At 39.9% G+C, this 21,053-nt stretch overlaps 1 protein-coding gene across 1 annotated transcript in view; it reads right to left on the bottom strand.

Moving 5' to 3' along the window:
- The window catches only part of LOC102045627 (transducin-like enhancer protein 4), a 95,693-nt gene that overhangs the window by 36,302 nt on the left and 38,338 nt on the right, over positions 1 to 21,053 (bottom strand). Inside the window, exons 5-6 of the mRNA XM_031056868.1 lie at positions 7,094 to 7,298; positions 6,670 to 6,686 (exon numbers count right to left, since the gene is read on the bottom strand). Coding sequence (XP_030912728.1) covers positions 6,670 to 6,686; positions 7,094 to 7,298 — 222 coding nt within the window. The remainder of the gene's footprint in view (positions 1 to 6,669; positions 6,687 to 7,093; positions 7,299 to 21,053) is intronic.

A 21,053-nucleotide genomic window follows, 5' to 3' on the forward strand; every position in this document is an offset into this window, starting at 1 on the left:
CCCTCAAAGCACAGCTAAAACTTTGTAGTTCATGTTGCACTCAACAATCTTGCATAACAACTTGCATATCAGTCAGACTACCCATTTCCCTAAACCAATCATGTTGGACTAGGAATGTGCTCCTTTCCCAGTGCCAGAAAAGTGATAAGAAGAGCCATACAAATATACTATTAGCATTCAGTGACTTTATCTATACGACAGAAACTTGCAATGCATATCATACATGTCACTGAATCCAGAAGGTGCGCTCCTTCCCTCCCTTTAGCAGATAATCTTAGCATGCCCTAGAAGTCCGTTGATTCATGTAAAAATAAGGGATGTTTCAAGTTACTTTGGACCTAAGGGTTTTAAGGGCAAAATTTAAATATCACATGCTCCAAAAAACTAAACCAAAAAAAGAAAAAAACACCGCGCCAACAGAAACCTGTAAGTCAAAAACCTAATCTGTGTCCACTTTTGACAAAAATTGATATATGTTGGGGTTTTTTTCCCATTACATTGATAAACATCTATGTAACTTAACCTACAATGTGTTCCTCATTCCAATTCATCCACCATGAGTAAACTAGTGTAAGACATGAAATACAATGTGTAAAGTATGATTTTAATTGCATGCTTAAATGAGGAAAACTTGAAGAGGTAGAATAAACAAATTAATTTCCTCCCTTTACTTCTCTTCCCCCAGCTATTATATTGTCAAGGCCTTTGCACTGGAGACCTTTCCACCCACCTCCTCATTCCAGCAAACTTCCTCTTCCTACTCTATGATGTGAAATCATAATCCTGTGTTATCAAAATCACAGTCTGTTGCCATGGAAATAATTAGACATGACTGTTCAGGTTAGAAATTACAGCCCATGTATGTATTTGCGTTCTGGGCAAAGAGAGCATCTGGATAGAGAATATTTGAGTTACCCTAAATCACCAAGTGGCAATACAAAAGTTTGACAGTGGGAAGCACTATCAGAATTTGACCAAATGTGGGCACACCCCTGAGTAAAAATCACCCTGTGGTAACGTGCAGAAAGATGTAAGATAAGAGGACAGTGTGCCATTAGTAGACAGAATTGGATAGAAAGCTATTGGGTAAAAGAGGTGAAGCCATCAAAACTAGCAGAAGCAGCTAATTCTTTGATGCCAGAGTATATGCTGTCACTTTCATATGAATATGAGTACTCTATACTAAATTAAACTTTCCAGATGACCTCCTGAAAAAGACTAAAGATGTGATATTGCAGGAATGAAAGAAATTTAAAACTCAGTTGGGGTGGAGTGGAGAAAAGAAGAAAAAAACACAGCAGGGAGATACACACCTGAGGTTTAGTTTCATGTTCCTTTTAAAAACCACAGAGCTTGAATGACACACTATAAGTTTAGCCATTAAAAGGTTATTAAGAAAAAAAAGCAGTGCCAAAAAATCAGCTCCATAAGATAGACTGAGACAACAAACAGGACCTTGCTAATTAATATTTGTTCTGCTTCAGCAGACAGTTACTGGACGAGACTGCAACAAACAAGCATGTCTCACCCAATCACATCATTAATCCACTCACGTTCACCACCTGAGGACCAGTTATGCCCCACAGATATTTATTCATCTGTTCCACAAACAAACAATTACAACACATTTTCTGGAATTAGGGCACCTGTTACATTCGGCACAGTTTACACACCCAGAGGCAGATATCAATTAATACTGAAAAAATTACTGTATCAGAAGCCAACAGAAGTTGCTCATTATTATTTGCTAATGCTACCCCCAAAACCACACCTCTTGCAGAGCAGTGTAGTTCAAATCCGCTCTGTTTAAAACTACTGCTTCATCATAAGAGAAAGCAAAATACATGCAAAGCTTCATTCCTGAATGGCAAAAGGTACAAACAGAATCCATGTGAGTCTGAAATGTCTGGATTTTAATACGCCTGTGAAGTGCTTTTTAGCTGAATGGTGATTAATTGGCCAAATAACAAAATGATCAGGAAATAAATTCTGCAAATTCCTTTAAGTTTGTAACAGGTAGCCACATTTTTTGGCTTGTTTCATAGACACTGAATGCAGAGACATTTGGCAGGACACTCATGTCTCTAGAGGAAGTCCCATTTAAAAGAAACCTGATAATGAGGGCAAAGTCCACAAAATACATAACAGCAGCTTATGTGGTGTTCCTCTATCAGCAGAAGAACAAAGTCAGCAACATAATTACATTTGGTAATTTCCAGAAATGTTATATCTTGGGGCATTTTTATTTTAAAGTATTTTGTACTTTCCAGAAGCGCATCCACACAACTCCTCCAAGCATCAGGTTACCCACAGATTCAGGAGTAAGCAGCCTACTCATAACTAAATGAAAAGAGGTCTAAACACTTAATAATGGCTAACAGCTTGAGAAGCACTAGAGCACCTGCTACCACAAATGTAAATGGAATGTGTGAATCGCATCCATCCACTTTCCCTGTATCGCCCACATGTGTAATTATTAGCTTTCACACAGATTAAGGCAAAAGTAATTTTATTTCTAAATTCACCTCAACTTGCCCTGACAGACTTCTCCCAATTCATCAGCATGTTGGCCAGAAATCCACCTCAAAACTCCATTTGATGCATTATTTCATAGATTTTCTTCTAAAATTCCTTTTTTCCCCCCAGAGGAATCTCAAACTAGCTGTTTTATTCCTGTCACAAGACTGCAATTTTCAATTATTGGCACTTGTTACTGCTGAAACAGATCAAAATGAAAAAAGGTTTCATCACCTTGGCAAGTCTTACTACAGGCATAGTCTCTGCCCCAAATAATTTAAAAATCAGATAAAGCAAAAAACCCTAACAACCAAAAAACAACCCAAAGAAACAAACCAACCAACCCCAAAAGAAAGGCAACCTTTAACAGGCATATAAAGAACAAGAGATCGACATTAGAAGTGATAAAAAGTTACACATGATGGATCCTGCATATGAATTCACATGCTTCAGGAGACTCTGAGGTTCTTGAACAATCTGCGTGGGGACATCCAGGCTACCTCTGGCAGGCACACAGCCCAGCCAGCATCTGGGAGCTCCTTCATTCCATTTGCTGCACTGAGAGTTATGGGAAGAGAGTGCCAGCACTACACTACTCTCTGTCAGGTGGAGCTCTTTTACACAAGATGTTTCCATACCTTCTCCAAAGGGAATGTATTAGAAAAGGAATTTTGTTAAGCACCAGAGAAACTTTTGCCACCTTTGTCCCAGAGATTATACTAGGGCTGGAAAGAAGGATATGCCTCCTGCACCAAGAGTCCTCACAGGAGATGGAAAAAAACTTGTGCAAGTGCAATTTGCAAGAAAGAATCCACTTAAAGTAATAATCTTTTCCCTTTTTTTCCCCCTCTTTTAAAAAAGTAAGTTTAATGGCTTTGAAAAGGAGACACACCAAGTCCTCCACGAAAAGCTGTGCGGTTAACTGCAGAGCTGTTTGTCTTTCTGTCTAAACACATTATACTCCCTCAGAGCCCTTAAGCCAGGGCTGCACTTTGAGCACAGCCCTGGCACATGCCACCCTTCCCTTCCTTTTGTCCACTCCACAGCCTTGCCACTGCACAAAGAGCACTCCCATGACCCTGTTTACAGCGTTTAGAATTTTCCCATACCTCAAACTTTGCAAAGAATGTGGAGGACTGGATCCAAGAAGAAATCAAAGAGCTCCCAAAGCTGCCCTTCTCTACAGAGCTTGCTGCATCAATGCTGATCTATTATTTAGGAACAGCTCCTGGACAATCTTATATTACCTGAAGGTGACTACTCAGTTTCAGCAGTGAACTACTCAGTCAGGGGAGGTGCTGGGCAGGATCAGGCATAACATGTCATGTCTGGTAGAGTGATCCAAACTGCCTTTTCCCTGGCTTGAACTAAGAGGAGAGTCAGGACCAGCACAGCTAGAGACAGCAAGTTTCAGTAAGAAAACTGCCCAGCAAATCCAAAGCTCTGTAAATAGTGGCAAGAAATGGGTCACTTCAGCCAAATTCCTTTCTTTGTAGAAATGGATACTGTACCTTTGTTATCGGAATTCCACACTAAAGCGTAAATTTACACTTCATGAGCTATTTTAAAATCCACCCTGCTTAATAATCTATATCAGCAAGAAAACACTTTAAAGTGTCTCTCACAATTAAACCCAGGCACAACCTTATATAAATCAAAATTTTGCTACCATATCAAAACGTTACACTGGGGCTGTATAACATTGCCCATATCCTCATTACATGCTACACTAATTACTACCAGCAGATTCAGAATTTTCTGCACATTAGAGGCTTTTAGAGGAGCTATAAAAAATTTCAGGCATCATTAATTTAAATTTGTATTGAAATTTCCTTTTGACAGATGGCCAAAAATTACTTACTATTTAGAGTACCAGAGCCTGCCTGTTTGCACATTGGAAGAGGAAAGGGAAAAATTAAAAGGAAGAAGGAAATTTATGTCACGTTCATCACCTGTTAAATGTTAAGGAGCATTATCCTGCATGAATAAATTATTTCACACAAGCACACAGACTCCAGCTGGTTCTGGCTGACAAAAACTGTCTGAAGTCACACGGCAGACAATCATAAAAAGCCTCTCTTAACTGGGAATCACTTAAGGGAGGAGGGATCGATTGAACAAGCAACTAACTGCTACTCTGGGCATCACTGAAAACATTTAAGGAAATTAGCAAACTATTTCACCTTGCAAAGCTGGCAGTAAGCCCCTTAATGCTGACACACAAGCCAATTCACAACCTGAGCACCATACAAGACAAACATCTACTTATCATTTCAAAGTAAACTGTACGAAGTAGATGTCCCTCATTCCTTCTGGAAGCTGTATGAGTAACACACTTTTGAATCCATCCCAGACAAAATCAGCCTTTTCAGTACAAATGCTCACCCTAATATCCATGCCAGCATAAACACCCCAACACCTCACAAATGTTACAAAAACATGACTAGCATATATTGTTTAGAAACAGTGAATGGCATATATTAGCAATTCTCCTCAGTCACTTTCCTGAATGAAATCATCATGGTTTCAACTATACAGGTAAGCAAACCCACTCAAGAAACCACATGGGTTTGTGCGATCACAGTTAGTTATCCATCCCACTTGCATTTGTTAGTTTGAGTGCAGGAAAAAGGAAAATGGACTAAACTTATCTGTTCACAGTGAAGACTGGGTTTTCTGCAGAAATAGTCATTAATGTGTGCTCCCGCCCCATCGCATTAAGTAGTATTAGCAGTTTCCAGCCCTCATAACAACGAGGCCGAAGTGAAATCCAACATGCTGTTGTCTTAGGTTGGCAGATAGGCAGCTTCAGTGCCTTTGCTGCTCACGGTGAGAACTGACAGTTCCTGTCAGCTCCTGGTTGTTATGCAGAGCCATGTGTGTAACAGCAAAACTGACAACTATTGGCTCAGTTGCGCTTCGCTGGGACATGTCAGGAGTGCCAGTGGCAGAATAGCTGTGCTGGGATAGGCTGTGGGACACGTCCCGACCTGTAGCTGCCAAAGAGCCAAGGTGTCAGCTTTTGTGTCAGCCCTGGATGGACAGGTCTCTAGCAGGGTCAAAGCCTGTGCCCAGAACCATGCCTCTCCCAACGCCATAAAGGGAACACTAGTAATATCTGCCTGATAAGATCCTGGTAATCTTGTCTAATGCACACTAGACTCATGCTGTGAACATCTCTTCCATCACTTCCCCAACCCCAAGAATATATTATATCTCTCTAAAAAAAGCACAACTAGAAACCTGACAAACTGTTTCCAACTGCTCCATGAGGTTGGTACAGGTCTTGCCATTTATAAGAGAAGTGTATCTTTCTTTTCACACTAATAAGGCTTGACCTTGTCTTTCTGAAAACCATGCAAACTAGGAGAGCAGACCCACGAAGGAAGAGGACAGGACTAACACACATCTCTCCATCTGCAGCATTAAAACCCCAGGAGTCCCTGGGAGACTCTGATGGCTATTGGTACAGAAAAACATCACATGTCACTGAATCATACTTGTATCTATTACTGAATGCTCAAAATTATACAAGGTGCAAGGTATGTTATTACATCTACTTATTATCATCACCTCACACAGGATACAGGTATGCTGCAGAGTCACTCAGAACCTGAAAATTAATTTTTGGAAAAGGAAGGCAGAATCCTCAGTGCAAGCCTCAGGACCACGTTCATCAGGGTAGAGGGAAGGGCAGCTCACTCCTCTCCAAGTACAGGATAGCAGGCAGCACCCTGCATCCCCCTGTGAGAGACAGAGCTCTCCTTCCTCAACTGCATTATAAGGAAATTAAGGAAATCAGAATTACAATATACACCATCCAAATGACTTAAGATTACTGGCTTATTCTTTCTGTCTCAAAAGCTTGGACACAGACCCTGGGCAGACCTTTTATTTCCAGCCAAGAACAGCCTCAATGCTGTTCCAGTAAACTCACTGGTCAGCATGTTGCCTGCAATCCTAGCTGTCCCACTACCAGCCATTGCCTAAATGTGATACACAGGCTATGCAGGATGCTGGCAATCAACACAAGCATCACAACCCAATTCCAGTTTGTGACTTTTTCCACCACTCTGTGCCACATTTCAGAAAAATGCAGTGTTCACGCAGCTCTGTCAAGCTACCTTTTACACCTATGAAATGGAATCCTACCTTGATGGAGTCTCTGTCTGCATGCAGAGCAGCCCCCATGTGTAAGGAGGGGGAGATATGGTGGCAGGGGATGGGCATGAGGGGGAAGAAAGAAAGAAAGAGAAAAATACTAGTTAGTTTACACCAAATTATACATTTATCATACTCCGAAGAAAGAATCCTGATGTCTGTTAAATAATAAATTGCACAGATGTTAACTTTTCTGTACAGTTAATTATTAATGCTGTACAGCCAGATTTATAAAACTGGATTTCTAGCATTTGAACACAATTCCTAGCTACTGCTCAATAATAAACACTAAAGTAATTAGCTAGGAACTCTTCTGAAAATTGCTCCTGCCTCCCCCACCTTCGCTTGCTTTAAACAGTAGAATTTAAAAAAAAAGAAGGAAACCAAAGCCACACACTCCTCTGGCAGTGCCTACCTCTTTGGTGATCATTATCATGGTGCTTCTTCTCATCTTTAATTGGGAGGTGGGACTGCCCCCCCAGGGCACTGGAGAGTGCCAGGAGACCAGCACTGCTGCCAATGGGTGGGATGGCTGGAGGCTGCAAGCCCGAGGGATGCGGAGTGAGCGGCACAGGAAGACCATGTCCATGTGACAAGTGCTGGGCCTGGAGTTGTTGCTGCTGTGAAAAACAAAACACAGATATTGAATTTGTTCAGGGAGCTGGGGATTGTCTAATTGATCACCTACAACAACTGTGACTGATCAGATCAATCAATGCATCTGATCAATCCAAACATCCTGGTGCCTTAAAAATGTCCAGATGTTTAGACTCAACATATTTGGTAAAACTGAGACTGAACTGGAAAACAACAACAATAAAAATTAAAAAATAAAAAAAGAAAGCACATGAATGTTGCCATTTTGGTGATGGTTTTTTTTTTTGACAGAGGTATTACGCTTTTCTCTTTCTAGTAGAAACACACCATGTACACATCTAATCAAAACATATGTAACTGTAAAAGCAGTTATATAATGAAAAAAAAAGCTGAAAATTGAGAAAATTAGTGTTAAACAGTTCTCCCAGCGCTACTGCACAGCATGCAGTGAAAGTTAATTTGAAAGAGAAAACCTGAATTAACAATCCAGAAAAGGAAACTGGTTGCAGCCACCGTTTTAAGCCCTTTAAGTGTCCTCAGCGGTACTTGAGCAAATTACTAAAGAAAATCTAATGTAGCAAGGCTTGGGTCCTCCTGTAGGCTTGCTCAATAATGCTGAAATAATTGGGCACTCTGTGCACGTTTAGTGATGCTCGAATGAAAAGCTAGAGGCCTGCCCTTGTACTCTTCTCTAGCTGCTGACTCTGTGTTGTGACAGGTTTATTTGAGTGGGACTGTGATGCATGCACCAGTAACTGCACTGACAAGAGTTTAAAGTCATTTTTACCAGTACACTGGCAACACATAGAGAAAGCCCTTGAGAGGTTCAAATTGGAGTGCTTGACCTCAACCAGGGCTGCATCAAGCTCTGTGCTATACTAACCACTGTGGGTTAGATAGACTGTTGCTATCCATTGGAAACGCAGTGGAAAAAAACATTGACAAATCAACAACAAAAACCAAACAGGTGAAAAAGTTTAGTTAAATATATCCCAAGAGAGATCTGTTCAGGTCTAAAGCTTACACACTAACCATCCAGCTAATTTCTGTTCATAGAAAAACCAGATTACCCCTAGAATTTTCTTTTCATTTTCAAGAAGTTATTGCCCAGGATAAGTCAAATCCCAAGTCCTCTAGGATTGTTCTCTCTCACCTGCATGTCTGTACACAGGATTTAGAAGAAATAAAAACTTGTTTTGCATAAAACCATTCCACTTTAAACTTCTAAGATTTACTTATATAAGGGTGAGCTGAAAGGAAAAAGGCTGCAAGGCACAGCACACTAGATAACCCTTGCAGCACACTTTACACATAGCTCCCTTGACACCCCACCCTGAAAGTACAGATCCTTCTCTTCTGCTTGGAAATAAACCTCATGCAGTGGAATCAGACTGGCAGCGGCATGCACACATCATCTGATCCAGACCAGTACCAGAGAAAACAGGGCAATGATCTACAAGAAAGCTATGGGGGAATAAAAATACAGAAGAGGGTGGGAGGCAGACCAAAATCAAAACCAAACGAACAAAAACCCAAAAAGAACATTCTTCCAAGTGGAAGAAGAAGAAGAAAAGTGTAAATCTTTTTCCTGCTTGCGAACGCATGTCATTCCAGCAGGTGTTCCTTCTTGTAGAATGTATCAAACCCATTTTGCTTGCTTGATGCTCTTATGGCAGTATGCTTCATTCTTCAGAATATTAAATTAGCTACAATGAAACAAAGCAAGAGAAAATAGTGTATTGTTTAGCTTCAGGGTTTGAACGGGGCTGCCTTACAGCAATCTGGCATGCCTGACTTGGGGAGGGAGGAGAAGAACAAGCAAAAGAAAAGGCATTAATGGAATAATCTGTGTTCTGCTACCTGGTTTTGAACAAGGAATTTCCTCTTCCTATTTGATAATGTGCTATAAACCACTGCATGAAGACCTCTGAATCCACCAACAGCTTAAAGCAAAGACTTTGAGAAGAGCCTGAGAATATCAACAGCGAGCTTTCCCCTTGTTAACTATTATACTGTCAATTGAAGAGGAATACTCATTACACACTACTGTACAATCCATAGAGATCGGCCTACTGACCTGCACAATTTGCATTATATGACCTCCTCTATTGACATAGGATGGTTTCCAAAGAACTGGAAGAAAACTGCACTGTGAAGGTAATACCCATTTTTACTTCTCTTTGATAGGAATCTCTCTTCATAGCTCAGCAAGACAACAGCACAGACTGAAGCCTGGAAGAACTGAATATCATTAATGACTCTCAGACAAAATATGGTCTTTAAGAGAGTAGCCTAGCAGCTTGAGATCACCCAGAACAGCTGACTGTGCCAGTCCCTCTTGCCCAAGAATCAAAGTGATTTCACTGCAAGTTGAATTGCAGAGAGCTCTGAAAATAACTGCAAAGAGTGGGGAATTAAAAAACCAAGCCCAGAGCCTTCCTGCCATAGAGAACTTTTCTGAAGAGACGAAGTTCTTCCATTAGAAGTAATGGGAACCTGAAATCTGGTAACATGGCCTCAGAAGCAACAAAGTGTCATTCACTGATACAGCAGAACTTTCGTGTCATTCAGTCACTTTGTAACAGCAGAAAGAAAATGCTTTGGTATGACAACGAGACTGCAAAATAAGTCTAAGCTAACGCACAAAATTTCAGCATAGCACACATCCTGTGCCACACAAGGATAATATTGTTGCATACTGTTAGATGGGGTGGGAGTAAAACTTCAACAGAAGGAGGATCGTGGACTAGGACTGTATTGGTACGGGAAAGACTGTGACCTCCTCCAATAAAAGGAGCAATGCTGAAGACCAAAAATGAGGCACTGGTCCAAAACCAGAAAGGAAGCAAATGCAAATGAAACACTGGGTAGGCTTTTGCTCTCAAAATATAGAAGTGGAAAAGGAAATAAAAGTATATAATCACATAATTAATAATGCTGTTTGCTAATAGGCTTAGTCAAGAAGGTAAAGATGAAGTGGCATCTCTGTCATTTCCTATTACTGTATTCAAATACCCACAATGATAGCTTGACTTTGTTTTTCCATTGCTTATAGGCATCAGTGGTGAGCATCAGGTGGCCTACATGCAGCAATTGCTTTAAATTCAAAGTTATAGAAAAATGGGCAATTACTTAGCCCACTGGGCATGAGATTAATGCTACCAAGTGGTAAAAAAGAGTGATCTCCTCTAGTCATCAAAATGCCAAAGTTATGGAGGAGTAAGTATGGAGATGGTTACTCTCCATACACAGAAATATTCCATTATGGAAGAAAGTTCACACTTGTTTCTGCCTGTAGCATGAATTTAGATCATAAAACCTGACACAATTTAAAAACTTGCAAGGAAAGCCTGAAAATGAGCCAACTGAGCAACTACATATTTTTTTAAGTTGCTGTAATGCCTTCTCTTCCCCTTCTCCATCTTCTCTGTAATTTGTAATCTTTGGTCATGTTTTTTATGAACTCCTAGCATGTGTAGCATGTGGTTAACTTCAGACAATCCCATCACAGTTGACTACAGTATGCGTAAAGTCAAGCATACATCTTCAGCACTAATGCATAATAGGTGCAAACTTGGAAAGGCAGACTTTATGATGCTGTAAATTTTCCAGAATTATTTGAAGATAAAAACATCAAGAGTTACTAGCAAGAAATACACCCTACAGAATTACAAAATAGATTGCAATGTTTTTAAGGAGCATTCAACACACACAAAATATAAGAACACAGGGTAAATACAGCAATCAGAAAGAAGCCAAAAGAGAAGACTGCATTCTTTTCAGTAATAAGTTTAAGAAGATGATAATTTAAATCAGCTGAGTAGTAAAAACTGAAGTAAAGCTTTCAAAACACATTAACACACGTCAAATAAAGATAACATCTGGCTTCTACTAATGGTATTTTCTTTTCTGTATATTCTTCTAGGCTGTCTAGAGTACGGAATAAAATAACTCCAAAGTCACATTTACACAAATAGGTAAAAAAGATTTGCTGAAGGCTTTTATCTGAGTAACAGTAATTTTTAGAACCACCATTCTAAATGTTGGTGTTTAGCTTAATTCTTTTCCCAACACATCTTAAGAGATCAACTTTTAAGTAAAATGTGATAACAAACGCACTAACAAATTAGCTTTGAATGCTCTCTTGTTATAGTCAGCACATTCAAAGCCTATTTTCCTGGAAGAGGTTCAAGTTTTTACTGGATCTTTTCCAAGCCGCTTGTATTGCAGTAATCTACCACTTTCCCTCTCACAGACCCTGAGAAGTCACGGCCATTACTCAAACAACCTGAACATACTACTCTAACCTGAAGAAATTTCTAATGTTAACAAACTAATGTCTCAAAAAGATATTTTCTCTTTTATACTTTTACACATGTTTACTACTCATACCTGCAACACTGCTGGGAGAGGACCTCAAAAAATCTGAATCAAATAGTTTCACTGTTTGTTTGAAACAATTTAAGCGATGTGGTTGGTTGCTCAGAATGAATCATTAGTAAGATAGCATACAGACAAAACAGAACCCAAGCTGAAGAGGAAACAAAGACATAGAAACAATGGCTCAAGAGTACACAATATCAATGTCAGTGGTTTGAAAACCAACAAAGGCAATTCTTTGGCACACACAGTTACGAGTGTACTTAAGATGGTATGAACCTTTATCTGTTGTGCCTGTTCGCACCCTTGACATGATCTGTACTGTTTGTACTTCCTTTGTACTGCTCTCTCTCTGCTGGCAGATATTTAAAAAACAAAAAAAAAGTTTTTCTGATGTTATGATACAAGACACCAAAACAGCCCACAAAGAGTCATATAGCAGCTCCTCCAGTGCCATGGTTCTGGAGCTATATGGATATATACCATATAATGGGTTTGTGTAAAGAAACAGTGGTACTGAAGAAGAGTAGAACAAATTACTACTCTTACACTTTAAAGGGAGTGTGAGCGTATTGAAAATTGAAAAGTGCCCAGAGTAAAAAGAAATATCCTGGTGGGAATCCTACTACAGACCACCAAGATGAAGAGGCAGAAGAAATATTATATAAGCAGCCAGAAGAATTCTCAAAATCACAGGCCCTTTCTCTCATAAGGGATTCCAATTTAAAAGATGCCTACTGGAAATACAACAAAACAGACAGGAAACAGTCCAGGAGGTTCGTGGAGGACAATTTCTTGACACAGTAGGGATGAGAGAGACAACCAGGGCTGGTGCCCCACTGGACCTGCTGTTTGTGAACAGACAAGGATTAGTGAGAGAGGTGGTGGTCAGAGGTCCTCTTGGCCCAGCCAGCATGGGTTTATGAAAGGCACATCCTCCACATCCTATGGATGTTGTCTACATGGACTTTAGTAAAGCTTTTGACACCTTTTCTCATAACATTTTCTTGGAGAGACTGGCTTCTCATGGTGTGGATGAGTGCACTCTTTGCTGGGTATAAACTCACTGGATGGTTGGGGCCGTAGGGCTGGTGAACAGAGTTACACCAGCTGGCAGCCCAGGGCTCAGCGTTCAGGATAGCTCTGCTGAACGTCCTTACTGATAATCTGGACAAGGGGACTGAGTGCCCCTTCACAGTCAGCTGGCAGATTACACTACATTGGGCAGGAGGGCAGGAAGGCTCTGCTGAAGGTTCATGAGGGATTAATGAGCCAAGGCTAAGAGTATAAGGTTCAACAAGACCAAGTCATGATAGCCCCATTGCAGGCTGGAGGCAGAGTGGCCAGAGACCTGACTGGTGGAAAAAAAACTGGAAGTGCTGGCTGACAGCAGCTGAACATGAGCCAGCAGTGTGCCCAGTTGGTCAGGTCAATGGCATCCTCGCCTTTATCAGCAATAGTGTGGCCAGCAGGACCAGGGAACAGATCATTGCCCTGTACTCCAACTGGTGAGGCCACACCTGGAGTTCTGTGTCCAGTTCTGGGCCCCTTAATTCAGGAAAGATATTAAGGTGCTGGAGTGTGTCCGCAGAAGGGTAACAGAGCAAGTGAAAGGGTCCAGAACACAAGTCCTGTGAGGAGTGGCTAAGGCAGCTGGGGCTGTCTGGACAGGAGAAAAGGAGGCTCAGGAAACATTGTCACTTGCATTGTCACTGTCTACAACAGCCTGAAAGGAGGTTCTAGTGCAGCAGAAGTCAGTCTCTTACCAGGCAACTAGCTATTGCATGAGAGGAAACGGCCTCAGGTTGTGCCAGGGGAGGTTTAGATTGGATTGTAGGAAAACCTCTTCCCTGAAAACACAGTCTTGCATTGGAACAGGCTGCCCAGGAAGGTGGTGGAACCACCATACCTGGGGAAGCACTCAGAAAAACTTCTGGATGTGGCACCTGAGAACATGGTTTAATTGTGAACACAGTGGTGCTGGTCTGACGGTTGGATTCAATGGTCTTAGAAGTCTTTTCCAACATAAAAAATTTCTGTGATTCTATGTAATGTATCAGCAATTAGTGGAAACTCTAAATGCTCAGATGCAACTTATCTACTAGAAAATTTGCATGTGTTTGTTCACAAAGGGGAATGAATACAGACCTTAAAAAATCTAGGATTAAGAATGAAAAATGATGAAAAAGGAGAGAGAATAAGGAGCAGACTAGTAATAATAATAAGGATAATAATAATTGTTTTTTCTTTTTTTTTTACGAGTCAAATACCATGTTACTTGCTCTCTAAGATTCAGCAATTTATGTCTTTGAGGATGCTGATTCCACAGAAGGAAAGCAAGCTCTACTGACAAAACTAAAGGAGAGAATGAAAAAATCAATAGATGTCATTAATCAGAAGAGGAGCATTTAGAGCTCCTATATAAATAACAAAGAAACCATCAGAATCATATCTCTACAAATTGCTTCAAAGATCTTTTAAGTGATCTAGGAACAAAAAGTCATCTCCCAAATCATATTGTGGGATGAAAAGCAATACATGCAGAGCACATTTCCGTTCTTAATCATGTATATAGGAACACCTGTCAGGATACATGTTTCACCATTTGTCCTCCCTTCCACTCTAACGACTATTTTTCACCCAGCAAAACAGCATAGATAGAGGACAAAAAATTAATACAACCTACTAACAAATTAAAGATTCAAGGCCAAAAATTGGACATAATCTTACAAAGGGAAAACCTAGTCCTCTGCAAAAGGCTAAGTTCACCTTCTCACAGTATTAGAGTCCAGTAGTTCCTTCTTCTGATTGCAGGACTTCACCTCAATTTCACAGTGGAGGTGGAGGGAGGAAGAATTAGACTCTTCAAAATCACTTTCTATTATCATTTAATAAAGGGCAGAAATTCCCACATAAATCACACAACTTAAAACTCTCTTCCTCCTTCTGCCCCATCAATTTCTATTTAAGGTAAAGAAAATCCACATCTGCCAGAGAAGGCAGAAAACACAAACTGTAAGCTAAAGGCCTTGCCATGAGGAGTGCCAGTGGTGTGATATGTGCCTTGACATACCTCTGCTTCAAAACCTTTCCACACAGACCAGTGCAAAATAACAGCAAATCTGTGTTTTCTGCTGTGTATAAACAGATGGCAAAATTAATCTCTGGCTAAGTAGGGGCACACTCGTTCAGGTACCTTATTTACCAAATGCTCCACTAATGTCCTATCCATAGACACTGGAAGAGATTTTTTTTTTTCTCCTCTGGACTAAGTAAAAAGACAGCATCTCTGTTGGGACTCTGCAAATTTTGGTCCTTTCCTTTAGAAATGAGAGTAACGTCTGTGCTTTTCCCAACAGACTTCTAAATAATCTTCTAGGGTCACCACAGTAAATAGTTTCTGAAACCTTGGGCTAAAAAGTGAAAAAGTTACCATTTGAGATGTATCACAAATCAAACAATAAAAGCTAGAAGTTAAGCAATGGCACTGGTCACAGAGAGACTCAAGTGGCTAAATCCATACGCAATTCTATTACCAGAGCTTCTAAATGTTGCAACTATAATTCACTTCTAAGATTCCTCACAAGGTATGGTTTTAGAGCCATGTAATACCAATATAAAACAGATGCATGTTATGCATCTCACAGACATATTTCTCTAATGCATTTTATCAAGTCAATCCTTACTAAGTCAAATTTCGACAGAGCACTTACTGAGAAGCAGAGATTCCTTAGCTCTAAGTGCTAACACCATGCTTCTTTATACTTACAGCACACAAGTACACACTATGTTGGATTTCAACAAGTTCTCTTTCCTTGAGATAAAAACCTGAGTTGCACAGACTGATCAATTCTTTCCAGCCCATTCTGTGTCTTTAAAGATGGCCATTTCTGGTGCAGCTGTGGTACTGTGCCCGCTCTTCTCAGAGCTGAGCAGCCTCTTCCCACAAGTGTTAGGAGACGTGGATACCATTACCCCTCTCCAAGCAGATTTCACTGTGAGATGTAGTGTTATGCCTCTTTAATGTAGTGCCCATTAGCCAGGTAACTGAAAGTTAAAGTGAATTCTTTTGCTTTAGTGCAGTTTCCTAGTACAGCGGCTTCAATAAAGGAAGGTCTTGACAAGGATCAAATCATCTGGATTTAAGTTGCAGCCCCAAGACTGTGGAAGGACCACTTGTTCCTTTTGCCTTAGCCTCTTTAAAAAGCATAACAGAGAAAGCAGTAGACGTCTGTTCCACAAACAATCCTTGAGTTAGTTCATCAGTGTTTGTGATGCATTCATATACCCAAGGACATGCCTGTGAAGAATTCCGCAAGCAATAGGCAAGTAACTGTCTTGCTAATAAAAATCAAACATTCTGAAACATCAGACAGTGTAAGACCTCCTAAATTCCTTCTTCATCGATGGACTTAACATGCTGAAATACTCTACTTATGCAGTATTTTAGTGTCCATCCCAGTTAAGCACTGGAGCCCTTGCTCTGGTCCTACATTTAAGATTGAAGACATGAAAAGTACTATTCAACCACCAGAAGCAATGCAAACATTTACCTGACTCTCTCTACAATACAGTCCTGGTCCTCATTCATTGCTGTAGGCAGCAGCCTACGAAGTGTGGTTGGGAAGAAGTCTAGGTGGCAAATATATGACCTCGTTTAGGGGTGGTATCGGAACTCCTGTAGCTGAAACCATGATACAATAGCACCTTTCTTTAGGCCATACTGTACAGTAAGGGTACCTATTTAAGCAGAGAGCATCATCACTGGGTACATAAACATTATTGATTTTGCAGTCAAGTGGTTTTGGAAAATCCCTGTCTTTACAATACTGTAAAACCTAACAGATAGACTTTTTTTTTCTCAGAGACCTGGTATAAAGCTATCACTGAAGGCAATACACAGCATATAACAGACTAAGATGGAACACAATATATCTGTATATAGTTGGCAACAGCTTCCACTTACTGGAGTACAGACCCCACTGGCAACAGTATTGTCTGATTTGTACAGCATGTAAAGTGAAACCACACAAATATAAGTCATACATAAAATATTACATATGTTCACGTTACAGAATATCACAAAAATTCTCCACAACTCTTCATATCTGCACTGATTAACCCTAATTTAAAAAACAAGATACAGTGGTCACACAGCTTTGATACTCCTTGAGAAACATGGAGGCCAACGTCAGCTCTCCTGCCAGATGAGATGGAGTGTGCGAGCCACAACACTCATGTCACACGCGTTTAGTTAGGCAGAATGATCAAAGGCCTCTGGCACCAGCATATTGGCAGTGAGAGGCTCTAAGTGGTCAGCACTTCACACTGCAACAGCACTGACTGCTCATATAGTGATAGACCAATATAAATTCAACTAGCTACCACAGCTACTGAAAATAGGACAAAAAGCTGAAGACAGTGGCAGCCCACTCAAAGTGTAGCAACAATATTTAAAACCCATCCTCGGCAATATGGAACCTGGAAATTTTTTACATTCCAATTAATTCCCTCAAAAATCCCTAAAAAGATAATTTTCAGTTTCTTTCAATGAAGACACTGCATACGGAGGAAATTTATTTAAATTAGACCTCACCTTCAAGGCTCTCTCTGAGGCTGGCACATGGGAATAAAGGAACAAGGTGATAAATTCCTCAAAAACATGTCTTTGCAACAAAAAACAGGGTGTCTTTAACTCAGCCAGACTTCAGGTGAATAATTCAAAACAAAAAGTGCTCACCCAAAAGCCGTCTACAAATCAATTTCAGTCTCTAGGCAGGACCAAAATATTTGCAGGATCTTATCACCACTCAATAAAAAATCAACAAATGAGAGTAATTAAATGGGGAGCAATGAATTTCAACATTTCTTTAGGGTACACAAATAAACATAATTAGAAGCATATAGCTATTAAGTCAACTTCTGCTGTCCCACTTTAACAACCTGTGTACAATATGCAGCAGAACACCAACTTGTTTTACAGAATTTAAGCTTCAACCACTGCTTATCACACCTTGAATGAGCAATACAGAAGGGCTGGAGAAAGAAATGACTGCTGTCCCCATGCTACAACACTTTTGTTCTAAGTGCCCTCGCTCATCCTCCCTGACACCACCATTTCTGAATGCACACACCTGGGCAGGAACAACTTTTCCACACAAACTGTGTGTACTGGTTCAAGTAGAAAACCCTCACTCCTCCTCACAGCACCCGCACACACGTGAGCCAGAAGCAGGCCGCCATCTGAGAGGAGCAGGAGATGCTTCTGCATGTTAAGCAGCATTTGGCATCTGCAGCCCCAGACAAGGCAGCACAGCAATCATGGCAGGCATGGAGGCCAACTCTTCATTTCAAGTTGTGTGTACTTATCTGCACCACACCACTTTCAGAGGCTTCAGTGCCTATTTTCTAAACAGCTGTTGTTCTCCAGAGCTGTAAAACAATCACTCTCTTGAAAACAAACAAAAATTATGGACCTTTTGAGATAGGTCAAACAAGAACCTTAGCGCCAAATGGGTAGAAATAGTGACAAACAGTGCATTTAAGAAGAAATGTTTTAACATAGTAATTATATGTGACAAGACAGAAGGTGTCCTTTCTTCCAGTAGCTGCCATTTGCTTATTTTTTAAGAAGATAATGAAAGTGGCATGATAAAACAAAATGCTTAAAAATTAAACCAAAGCCATTTTTTTCACTCAGATGCATAGAATGGTAAAGAAAAAGAATTATTTCAATCATTTCCTTAGTAATACACGTAATATTTAAATAGATTTAATAGTGCTGCTCCAAACCAATGAATTATGAGTTTAAAACCTATTAAAATGTAATGTTTTTTTCCTGAGCTGAGGGGAGAGAGATTTAAATTCACTGAATTTTAATATTTCAGCTTGAGCTGCAGGAGGTAGAGAAAGTCCAAATGAACTATTCCATCAGCACCATTCAAGCATGAACATTTTAATCAGTTTTACTTCCTTGGAGTTCTCCAACACAGTTTACGCTGTCATTCTGAAAGCACTTAACACAGAGGGTGTGAAAAACCACCAAGGCTTGTTATTGCCTTCACAATTGATGGCAAATAATTTTGCAGACTTCCTATCATTAAAATGTCACTGCTAAAAATTGAGGTTCAGCATTTCTTGTGCTAAACTGCATTTTCTTTGAACACCATCACATACCTGTTCTTAAGTTTTTGGTACATTTATCTCTCTCCATGTGATAAGCAGACACACAAGCCTTCATTTCTGCCTTACTATCCAACTGCAGTTGAAAAAATACTATTTTAAACAGAAAAAAATCCTAAAAAGTTACGAGTTAATTGCCTGGCTTCCTCATTAAAATGTAACCACACTCACACAGCATGTTCCAATTGTATAGTATAATGGATTAACGAAAACAAACCCCACCATTTTAAGAAAGTTAGATGACTCAATTTATTAATACAGGAAATGAAAACATCATTCCTAATTAGATCATATTACTGATTTAAGGCTACGATTTGTGTGCTGTTTCAACAGTGCAATCTTGCAGATTCTAATGTAAAAACACGGCAGCACAACACATGACAAGATCAACTGGATATATCACACTGCTCATCCTGGAACACCCTGCCTGGAAAGTAGCTCTGGATGTGCACTACAGACTGCCCTGAGCAAGTGTGCTGCAACACACTGCCCATGGCAAACACCAGATGCCTGCAGATTTACAGTCCTCCTGCAGCATGCTTATGATATACCCAGTTTTGGTTTAGTTTTTCTCACTGCATCTCTCCAGAAGATGATAGATGATATTTAACTTGTTTGGGCCCATCAATAGTTTTAAACTGAACATGACCTGTGAAAGAAGTCATTATAACTCTGTTTCATTCCATTAAACATAACTAGTTTATTGTCAGGAGAACAGGCAGTCTCTCTGGGTTCTGGGCTCACTTCAGTATTTTGCATTTAAACTGCACGGATCAGTGATTTGGTTCATTTACCAATGAAGATAGAATAATATTGCAAAGTTAAAAGGTGCTTCATCAGATTCCATTAAATCAGAGCACATTCATACAAAAATATATACATGTGGAACACAAAGAGAGATATGATCTGTGCACCTTCAATTCTTTCCTTGTGCCACACTCCATTCTGGTAGCATGCATTTTTAACTCAAGGCCAGAGTTGCTCTGTTCAAATCAAGAGAGTTTAGCATGAGTGAGGTGAACCAAACAGGATGCCCACAAAACAAAGAGAGACCTAAGCTACAATCTCATTTCAAAAACTCCAAATACTGCTTCTGTTTTTATCTGATACACAGTTCAATGGGTTAAACAAACACTGGAAGTTTTTAATATACCATAGGGTTCAGAGTACACAAACCCTGCCAGACTTACTAAACAGAAAAATAACATAAGACAACATAATCAGATACATAAAAAACACCATATTTCCAATTATGTTCTTTGTTTTATTTTTATTGGTATTCACATTACAAAGTATGACAAGCCTTTTCTAGCCCCATGCTACATTTTTAGACTTTAAATCCAAGTGCAGACATAACACTGTTGTGGGATTCTGGCAATATGATCTTAAGCTTATTAGATACCTTGCGTTCCTGTTCATTCCATTTTTAAAAAATCACTAAAAGACTGCATGAGATCACTTATCTATAAACCTAATGTGTACTCAATTTCAGTCTGTATTGCTCCTGTTCTTCTAAAATTAAAGAGGAACACACATTATTTCCTAAGTCAACACAGAACAGCTGAGTGAAAAAAGGCAGGTAAAAATCAGGCTTGTGAGGGAGGCAAGGGCTAGCTGACTTTTATGCACAAACACAAATCCAAGAGTTTAGAGAAATTTGAGACAACAGAATTTCAGCTGACATGAAAAGACAAATTCGGACAGGAAGAGAAAAGAAAATTTACCTCTGTCTGGTGGGGGCAAGACCAACAGAATTACTGCCAGGCTCCCAGACAAGTGTCTCATCTGTTTATTTTTATTCTGTGTGGGTTTAGTGGTTCATGAAAGCAAGACAAATTGAAATAACTAGTGTGATGGCCAGTATGTGTAACATCACACACTTTACACTTGCTTCCTTTACTAGAAATCAAATTTCTTTTTGCAGTCTGTCTAATGCAAAGGTGAATTGGCAAAAACGTGCACAGGTAGACTGTGAAGTATGAGTGTGCAAGTACACACAAAACCACACATGCACATTTACACACACACTACAAATGCACATGCAGCACACACATAAAAAAGCTTTATCAAAGAAGCCAGCGTTTAGCTACTTACTTTATGCAAAGAATGTTAATAAAAGGCAATATTTTTGGTTAGGTAATGAAAACTAATTGGGATATTATTCATTTCCCACTCTCCCCACTGGAGCATAATAGACATACAACAAATGTTATTCA

Source organism: Geospiza fortis, unplaced genomic scaffold, assembly GCF_000277835.1.
Source record: "Geospiza fortis unplaced genomic scaffold, GeoFor_1.0 scaffold12, whole genome shotgun sequence".
In the NCBI taxonomy this organism is placed as follows: Eukaryota; Metazoa; Chordata; class Aves; order Passeriformes; family Thraupidae; genus Geospiza; species Geospiza fortis.